The following is a 10,528-nucleotide window of genomic DNA, read 5'->3' on the forward strand; positions in this document are numbered from 1 at the left end:
TTTGTTTTTGTTTTTCTTATGTGTATTTCCTGATAATTTTTGATTGAATGCCAGATATGTTAAATTTTACTTTTGGGAACTGGATACTTCTGTATTATATACATATATTCTTGAGATTTATTCTGGGTCATCATTAAGTTGTTGGAAACCACTTCATCCTTTAGTTTTTAGGCTTTGTTAGTCAGGACCAGAGCAGCTTTTAGTTTAGGCTTAATTTGTTACCACTATTGAGTAAAAGCATTTTTGGAAAAAAAAAAATCTGATGACTCATGAGGATTTCCACTCTGGCTTGTGGGAACAAGAACTATTCCCAGTCCAGTGTGAAAACTGGAGACTTTTTCCTCTAATATTCAGGGGGTGGTTTTGCATTTTGGGTAATTTCCTCCCAAGTAATCACTGAATGGTACTCAGATGATGGACTGCAGATCTCTAATGCATTTTCTCTCTTCTTTGGTATTCCAACCTATGAACTCTAGCACCTTTGGACATTTATGTTTGATATATTATTTGGGGTGCCACATATGTGAAATCAGAAGTCAGATTTTTTAAGAGTATGTGTTCACCTATGTAGATAGAACAATCCAAGGACTTAGTTAGATCCTGGCCTGGTATTAAAAAAAATTATTTGTCTTGAGAGAAAGAGTGAGCAGGGCAGGAAGGGGCAGAAAGAGAAAGAGAGAGAATCTTAAGCTGGCTCCATGCTTAGCATGCAGCTCAACATGGGGCCCACTCTCATGACCTGAATCAAAATCAAGAGTTGGTTGCTCAACCAAGAGAGCCACCCAGGTGTGCCTGGATCCTGGCATTTCTACTGCCATGGAATAGAACAAAAGTCAAGAACGACATGAAATTCCTCATATTAGAGAGGTAATATAATAACTATCTTTCTCTGATTGACTTATTTTACCTAGCATAATACCTGAAAGGCAGGGCAAGGGGGGTTGAGGGGGGAAGGGAGGGGGAAAAAAAAGAAACAATATGGGACAAATCATAAGAAACTCTTAGGAAACAAACTGAGGGTTGCTGGGGGAGGGAGGAGAGGGATGGGTGATGGACATTGGAGAGGGTATGTGCTATGGTGAGTGCTGTGAATTGTGTAAGACAGGATTCATAGACCTGTACCCCTGAAGCAACTAATACATTATAGGTTAATAAAAAAAATGCAGTTACCATATGACCTAGGTCCACCCAAGAGAAATGAAAACATATGTTTTCATTCATAAAAACTTATACACAAATGTCTACAGCAGCATTATTCAAAATAGCCAGAAGATAAAAACTGATGAATGGATTTTTAAAATGTGTTAAGTTCATACAATGGAATATTATTTGACCATAAAATAGAATAAATACTGATACATGCCACAACATGGATAAACCTTGAACATGTTACATCAAGTGAAAGAAATCAGTCACAAATGTCTATATACTATATGATTTTTATATAAAATGTCCAAAATATGCAAATCTAGAGACACACAAAGTAGATTCATGGTTGCACGGGACTCCTGGGGGAATGCAGGGCTAGGGAATGTGATGGCTTTTTTTTAAAGTGATGAAGTGTTCTAAAATTGATTGTTGTTCATGTTTGTATTTATCTGTGAATATACTAAAATCCATTGAATTATATGCTTTTTTGTGTGAATTGTATGGCATGTGAATTATATACCTCAATAAAGCTGTTTTTCAAAATAAAAAAAAAGGAATGACATGAAAACAGGAATGGTCCTCAGAACTTTAAATACAAAGTTGGATAAAAGACCAGAGGAGTCATGAAGTGATAGAACATCCATAAACTACAGAAGATGTTGAAGTTGTACATATATCATTTTGTAGATTCCAAAATCCCTAATTGTCTAAAAAGGATGGATTGCAAAATAGGAGCACAAAATGGCCTGCTCAGGTAGAGAAAAATCTTAGAGTTCATTTGTTGCTATTTTCTTCAGCCTTTTAATATTTATATCATTGTAGGTTTCCTAATATAAAATATAATGGTATGTGATGGTTAAGTACATATTTATAGGTTATGTACAATTATAGAAATACAATAATCAATGTGTCTAATATGTAAATGATCGAATTTATACTTGAATGACTTGGATTTCCTAGATCTACTCCAGCCATTTGTACCTCTTTCTTGGGGAAGCATGTTCTCTTTTCTGCTCTAATCTTGGCATTAAATCCCTCCTTCTTCCCAGGAATGGCACTTGGTCTGTGTTTCAGATACTATTGACATCAAGTAGAGTTGAATTCTAAAATATTTCTATCACCACTCTTTGAAGAGATTCTTGCCTGCCTGTGTTTGGGAAGTGAGTTAAAGACAGAGAGACCAAACTTACCAGGACCAGACTGAAGAATGGTCCTCGATGCTACCCTCACTATAGTTTCATCTCCACAAATGACATGACTAAAGTCCAGGGATCTGAGGACCTCTCCTTTGGGTTAGATTCCAGTTTGGGAGGTGTATCGTCACTTTTAGTTAATGAGTTCCTATAATGCTGAGACTGCCCTCTGAGAATGTGGTTGGCTGGTCCTGGCTTTGTATCCCTCCTTAGTTCTCTCTCTCTCTCTCTTTTTTTCTTTTGGTCCCTCCTTAGTTCTGAACCTTTTTGTGACACTGGCAATGTAAAAAACACTTTTCAAGACAAGTGTGATAATTTACAGAGAAAGAAGGATGACGTAAAGTTTGACTGTTAAAGGAGGTCTTATCCTTATTTTAAACAGATGGGTATCAAAATATTTTTATAACACTGAATCCATTTAAAAGTTTGGAATAGCAGTTTTATTTTACAATGCCAACATTTAATGCAATCCAGGAATTATATATTTGAACTAGAGGACAAAAATTATAGATGTTAACTTGACTTTGAAAAATTATATATCTCTTTATGCAGTTAAGGAGTTCACTTACAAGAAGTTAGAGAATCTCTTCTTTAAAGCACATATGTAGACCCTAGTGTTTGACTTGAGTCTTCCAAAATGGGCAGAATTTGGATGGGCCTATTTTCATTCTCAAAATGCAAATCAAATACCTTAGCTTACGCTTCAGGACTGTATTCTGATTGTGATACCAGTCTCAATCCCTAATGATATTACACACTAGCTGAGGAACTAATATCATGTGCATGGCAATGTCAGCTTATAGATAAATATGAAAATATTTGATCCTTAATACTTATTGCTAAGTCCATTGTTAGCACTTGGCTTGGGCTATAACAAACAGCTGTCTATGACCCAAAGGTTTTTTTTCCTGAAGACTTAAGACTGCAACATCTTAATTGTATCAGGTTATAAAATACCTGGATGATATTTGATCATCTCATCCATCTGAACTTAAAGAAATTCATGCATTCATAAATTCATTCATTTATCCATATATCTAAACATTTGTTGATGCCTTAAATATGTTATGGGTGGCATTTTTGTACTCATGAATTACAGGATCAGAATAGGACAGTGTGACAGACTCATATCAAAGAAACTTGAATGCTAGGAGCTAGAACCACTGTCTCTTCAGCACCCAATTTGTAACAGCCTATTCTGCCTTAATGCTGTTTTATCATCTGCTTAAAGCTTATTTTTAAAAATTATGTTCAGTTAGCCAACTTATAGTACATCATTGGTTTTTATAGTTTGGTTTTTTGTTGACTGCTCAAAGTTTTGCCCAAGAATTAGTTTGGAGTCTAAGTACAGTCTATTTGATGACTGACATCTTGTTTCTTCCAGTCTCCTGACTTTGGTTCACCTTCTTGTAAGCTTCTGTCATTATCAGGAATATCACCCGCAGGAAAGGGAGTGTGTACTTATATAAACGGAAGGAAGATGTTTGGATCCTGAATCATGAGAAATGGAGGTTTCTATCCTCATTTAATGGGAGATAGAAAGCACAGGAAGTGGAGTCTTCTGAAAGATTCTTAATGTAATACTGCTCCCTCCCATAGCTAGTGCTCACAGGCATGTAAAAGGTTCCATTCCTGTCTTCCCTTGGTAAACAGACTTTTTCAATTTAGGATCTAGTAAAAGAGCTTAGGTGTCGTCTTCTAAAATCTTATTTTATAGATGCTGACAAAATTCCCAAATTAGTAGGGAAAAATCTCATTCAAGATAATAAAGACATTGGTCCTCTATGTGTTTTTAAAGTAGCCATAAAATGGTATAGCTTGATTTTCACACAAAGTTAACCCAGGAACCTAGAAGTTTAGGGAAGCTTGGGAAGATTCAGATTGGGGAAACCTGCCAGTCAAGAAGATATTTCTCTTATGTAAGACTATATTGTTAACCCAGAAAGGGCCTTAAGAGATAATGAGGCACTCAACAGAAGTTATGCCCAAATAAGAAAATGTGGAAGAATTACATGTACCATTAGTTTCTTGGTTTGGGCCTAGAAGGCTTAAAATAAGCTAATGTTCATAAATCTATCATTTCGCTCTAGGAAGAACTTCTGAGGAGAGTTAAGACAGGAACAGAAATAGTATCTTTTCTGTTGATCCATGATTTGGAATAGAATTATTTGAAGCTGAACTGTCTAGAAACAGATGTAAGTGAGTGACAGTGAGAAACAGTAGTAAGTGAGCCTGATCTACTTTGAGGCACTTGCCTTAAACTACAGCAGCCAGTAGGACCTCTGATTAAAGAAAATCACTCCATTGGATCATTCTTCTTTCTTGGATATTTGTTCACCTCAACAGAAGATGGCCCAGCAGAGGGAGTGGTAGTATAGTGATAGCACAGTGGTGAAAGCAGATCGCAGACACATTGGTGGAACCAAGTTTCAAATCCAGGTCAATGAGACTTCATGAAATTAAATGACTTCTCCAAAGCCAGCTGCCTCACTTTCAAAATAGTGTAGTATCTATACTAGAGGGTTTGCAGATTTAATTAGTTAACCTATAGAAAATAACCTATATACTCAGGTTTGTATCTGGCCAAAAAAAAAAAAAAGATGTTTAATAAATTATAGTTGTGATGACAATAAATCCTATTTTAAGTGATATGCCACTGCTTCACTCTAGTTGTAGCCTTGTAATTTCTCAAGTATAGGAAATATTTCAATGCAAAAGCCTTGATCCAGAAAGATGAAAGACTTATAAGGGCATCTGATCTGGCAGAACTGGTTTTTCTTTCTGGATTTAGATTAGGCACAGGTAAAGTTAGGTACAAAGACCCTGTGTGCCAGGCAGGAGAAAGGATATTAGTTGGAACTATTTTTCCTACTCTGTTAGTGGAGACTCCCAGGGCTCCGAGTGGTGTGAAAGTGGATCCTAAGCACTCCTGAGGTAAGTGAGACAAAGGTTGGGTGAAAGAAAGTAAGAGTGATCAGTCTGGCCAGTTCGTACACAGCTCTACTGCTGGGGTGAAGGAATGAGAATTAGAAGGTTATAGAGGAGACCATCCCTGTGAGGATCCTGTGGGGACATGATTGCAGTATCAGTGGATCAACAGTACTAGAGAACCTAGTAAGAGATGGTCATTTCCCATGGTCACAATGTGAAGAAGTATCATAAATATAGCATAAGGATGTATTTGGGGTCAGAGGCCAGGTGAGGAATAAGGAAGATAGTCCTCTCCTATGTGACTGCCATGGTGGAAATCTTATAGGATCATACCCATCCTTTACTGCAATTTTAAGTTTAACACAAAGAAGAAGGTGACGGAAAAACTTCTAGGGGACTTTTAAAACCTGTATCAGACTAAACTACAAATTGGAATTAAGTTTTATAGCTCAATTTGATTTTAATTTTACTCGATTTTAATTTTAAGCCCTATTGTGGATGATGCAGGAAAAAACCTGAAGTGACATTTTGTACAACTGAGCCTGTGACTTTGGATCTTTTTCACTGGTTATACAGGAGATGTTTAGAAGTATTTGGCCTCTTACCATCCCAAGACTAAATAAATGGGTGTCACTAGTTGAAAATCCTCAGATGTACACGATTGGGTGCTGGGGCAGCTAAGGAGACCAGAGGAAAGCTGGCTCTATGATAGGACTTTCTGCAGAGAAGCAAAGAACAGAGTTTCCTAGAGCTGAGGTTGATATATTCATGAATGAGAAACAACTACAGATATTTTATTGCTTTTCCAGGAACTTGCTTTAGTTTTTCCTCTCCTGGGTCTCTCAGTGCACAATAAAATACTATTATTATTAAAAGGCAAGTTTTTTCTTTATGTGAGGAATTATGCAGGCATTTTAGATTATCTCATTATATCCTTATAATAAACTCAAGAGAAGCTACTATCGCTACTTTCATTTTTAAGAAAAGAAAACCGGGGCTTAGATTGTGAATACATCCAAAGCCTGATAGTTATTGGTTCGGATCCATCTCTGCCTTTTATCTAAATCCAGAGCCCAAGTTCTTACTCACCTGTGTCACATGACCATTTACAAATAACTGCAAGGATGTCCCCTCCCTCAACTTTACCCCAATCTTCACTTCTTCCATCAAGAGTTACTTGAAGACCCAAGAGGTGCTGAGTATCTTTTATTCCTATCTTGAGTGTGGGTGGTAGAAAAAGAACAGAGACTTGAAGAGGCACATGCACCCTAATGTTTATAGCAGTAATGCCCACCATTGCCAAAATATGTAAAGAGTCTAGATGTCTATCAACAGATAAATGGATAAAGAAGAAAGGGAGGTTTTATAGAAGTATATATTATATGGGACTAGAGGGTTTTGCTTATTATGCTAAGTGAAATAAGTCAGAAATAAATATTGTATAATTTCACTCATATGTGGAATTTATGAAACAAAACAGATGAACATAGGGGAAGGGAAGGAAAAATAAGGGGAAAACAGAGATGGAGGCAAACCATAAGAGACTCTTAACTATAAGGAACAAACTGAGGGTTGCTGGAAAGGGAGTGGGTGGGAAGATGGAGTAACTGGGTGATGGGCATTGAGGAGGGCACTTGAAGTAATGAGCACTGGGTGTTGTATGCAACTGATGAATCACTGAATTCTACCTCTGAAACTAATAATACACTATATGTTAAATTGAATTTAAATAAAAATTAAAATAGCCATATTTGTGTGAAGGAGAAATGAGATACTGGATTTGAATAAGATGTTCAGTTATTGGACTTGTCATGTCCCCATACTACATTCACTGGGGTACATTCCCTTCAATACTCTTCTGAGCTTAGCCCCTTCATGAAAGTTATGAAAGAGCCCATACAGGATTATGGTTGACAATGGGATTAAATGCCCTATTATAACTAAGTTTACACCTGGAGTCTGATAGGTCTGGGTGTTGTCATGGGTGGTTGTCCCTGGATAGAATGGGAGTACACGTCTGCCTAGTATTTCTCCTCTTTACTCCCAATCGTTCAATGTCATAGGGGGATGAAGCTGGAGATGGTATTTAGTTTTGGTCTGTAGTAGACACAGAAGGTCATCTAGAAACACCACATGGCATATTTCTCAGATTATTTGGCTAAAAATTCTTAGTCGTAACCCTACTAAATGCAATTTAAGCTGAGAATAAAAGCCTTGGAAATCCATACACACTCTCTGCCTTATGTAGTATAAGTCACAGACTTAAGGCAATATGCCAAAGAACTATCCCATGACAAAGGTTCCTTATCATTCCCTTTAGCATTGGTGCCACTGTTGGGTTTGAACATTTTTCTTTAGTTTCTCTATAGTCCAGGGCTGTGGTTAGGAGATAATTCTGTAAAACAAACTTTTAGCTCTGGCGCTTCTATCTTTTCATCAACTCCTAATTAAGAACAAAAATAAAAACAAAAATATAAGTAGGTAGGTTATATTTAGCACCAAAATTTATATTCATAGAACACAACCTTTCTAAAATAAGTGAACTCGGGTCTGGCACTGGACTCCAGAGTCCTTGATAAGGAGATGGGGAATGAAGACCCCTCATCCCAAAACAACAGAGAAAAATTAATATGCCCCAACTAACCTTAGTGTTAGGCATAGGATTCTGAACAAATAAAACATCACAAACTCTTTTCTAAAGTTTAGCTTAAACCCCTAGCTAGTTCCAAGTTTGTTTGCCTTTAAGCATTTTTTTTTTTTTTGGATGATATGAAGTTTGAATACTATTCTTGCTTAATCACTGGCTTCTTTAGATTATGCTTTCAAAACACTAAGATTTCTAACCTAAGGTAATTCACCTTAGCTTTTGTAATGGTTTGTAAAATGAAGTTAAACGAACATTTTGATTTAGAACTAAAATAGACATACCATAATTCTGAATCACTAAAATTGGGAGTAGTTGCTTTATTTTTCATGTATTACCACAAGATTCCTGTAGGTTTCTAACCTGAAGTAATCATCTTGTTACAGAACTTCTATGATCAATAAAAGGGTCAAATCATAACAAAATAAGTATGAACCAAGAATTTTCTTAAAAGATCTGAAGTTATTTCAAGGTTTGTATCTACCACTTAATCATTTTTACTCCATTCTCTACCCAACTTCTTTCATGTCAGTAATCCCACTGTTACTTTCTTCCCTCTTTGTCATTTTATTATTTCAGTGTGGCTACTGTACTTCAGGACCATTTCAGGACCACCAAAACAAAATCTCCTAGTGTCCTTCTGTTTTTTTTCCTCCCTGTTGCCAGTTAATTATTAAGAGGAAATGTGGAATAGTGCATTTCCATTTATTTAAATGGGGGAATAACGTGGCTTGAGAACTTTAACGTCTATGGGCAGGAAGGTCCCAATCTAAGTCCTATTAGACAAAGATTTCTCACAGTCATATTGCCATTCATCCTCAATGAAAGGTCTTTTCTGGGGCAAGCCAAAAAGATTGGAAAACTAGCCAATGCAGTTGAATTTTTACAAGTCTTTACTAAAAATTTGTAAATCGTCTTCAAGAAGGTGTTAGAGTAGAATTTTATCTTCTATAAATTGTGCAAAACATTCTTCAAAGAGAAACTAGAAATCGTTTATAAAAAATGTCAAATAAACCTATTTCTGTGGCCTTGCAATTAATTTTATGTCAAATATGAAAAGGGATACTGTATAAAAACTCATACCTTGATTTCCCCAGGTATTCCTCTCTCCACTTGGAGAAAATCCACAGTCAAGTGGAATATATTCTAGCATTTTTCTTAGACCTTTATGGCCACATCTCAGGTAAGCCCAATCTTCATGGGTATTATTGTACCGGCTTTCCCAGTCAGAGTCATTTCCTGCTATCTTTAGCAATATGCCCCACAGATGCAGAATGGTCATTTGGGTTGAGTGCCTGCCTTGAGAACATGGAGAAGTCTCTCTCGAATCTGTTTGGTGCGGACAGCATAGACAACTGGGTTGAGGATGGGTGGGATGAGAAGGTAAAAGTTGGCTAAAAGGATGTGGATAAGGGGAGGCACATGATGGCCAAAGCGGTGAGTGAGAGAAGAAACAGCAATAGGGATATAGAAGACAAGAATGGCACAAATGTGAGAACTACATGTCCCTAGGGTTTTAAGCCTAGCCTCAGGGGTGGCCAACCCCATTACAGCCCTGAAAATCATCACATAGGAGGCAGTGATGGCTAATGAATCCAGGATCAATACCAGGAAGCCAATTCCCATTCCATATAAGTTGTTGACTGTTGTGTCACCACATGCCAAGGTAACTATGGCCATGTGCTCACAATAGGAATGGGCAATGATTTGGGTCTGGTAAAGAGGCAGCCTCAGGCGAATCATCAGAGGCAGGGGTCCAATGTAGAGTACTCCACGAAGGAGGGCAACCAGGCCCAAACGACTCACTGCTGCATGAGTGAGCACGGAGGTGTGGCGTAATGGGTCACAGATGGCCACATAGCGGTCAAAAGCCATGGCAAGGAAGATTCCGGACTCAACAGTGGCAAAGCAATGGATGAAGAACATCTGGGTCAAGCAGGCATCCAGGTCAATGCTGTGGGCCCCAAACCAGAAGATGGCTAGCAGTTTGGGCATGGTAGAGGTTGACAGGACCAAGTCAATGACAGCCAACATACACAGGAAGAAGTACATGGGTTGGTGCAGGCTGCGTTCCACCTTTATCACTGCCAAGATGGTCACATTCCCCACTACAGCCACCAGGTACATAGAGCTGAAGGGGATGGAGAGCCAGATGTGGAGGGATTGCAGCCCTGGGATGCCAGTAAGCCAGAAAGAACTAGGCACCAAGCAGGCATTATTAGACATGAACATGTTTCAGGCAGTGGAGTATCCAGGAGTCAGGAGTATCCAGGAGTCAGGAGCACTTAGATTTTTACTCTTATGAGAGATACTATTTCTGGAAACTGTAGACTAGATTCTTACTTTCATCCTGCGCAATTGGTGGAGCCTATAATAAAGAATTCTGAATATCTCCTTGGTATGTTACAGATTTTATTAAAGAAACTACATGGGGTGCCGAGTGGCTCAGTAGATTAAACATCTGCCTTCGGCTCAGGTCATGATCCCTGGACTGAGCCTAAGGTAGATGTTTAACCACCCAGGCACCCCAAAGCATAGAGTTTAATTCGGGTCCTGTCCTGGTTAGGGTTGCCATCCTGCTGTTCCCCATCAGATTCTCAGCAATATTAAG

At 38.0% G+C, this 10,528-nt stretch overlaps 1 protein-coding gene across 1 annotated transcript; it reads right to left on the minus strand.

Annotated features, from left to right (window-relative positions):
• Positions 1–9,195: 9,195 nt before the first annotated feature.
• Positions 9,196–10,149, minus strand: LOC116865314 (olfactory receptor 52M1-like). Its single transcript, XM_032853583.1, has one exon. It carries the CDS (start codon positions 10,147–10,149, stop codon positions 9,196–9,198), a length of 954 nt encoding a protein of 317 aa, XP_032709474.1.
• Positions 10,150–10,528: the final 379 nt, after the last annotated feature.

The sequence above is a fragment of the Lontra canadensis genome, unplaced genomic scaffold (genome assembly GCF_010015895.1).
Source record: "Lontra canadensis isolate GAN:19392208 unplaced genomic scaffold, GSC_riverotter_1.0 scaffold7, whole genome shotgun sequence".
Lineage (NCBI taxonomy): Eukaryota > Metazoa > Chordata > Mammalia > Carnivora > Mustelidae > Lontra > Lontra canadensis.

Coding starts and splice junctions, on each gene's coding strand:
- LOC116865314 (XM_032853583.1), bottom strand. CDS start 10,149: ATGTTCATGTCTAATAATGCCTGCTTGGTGCCTAGTTCTTTCTGGCTT.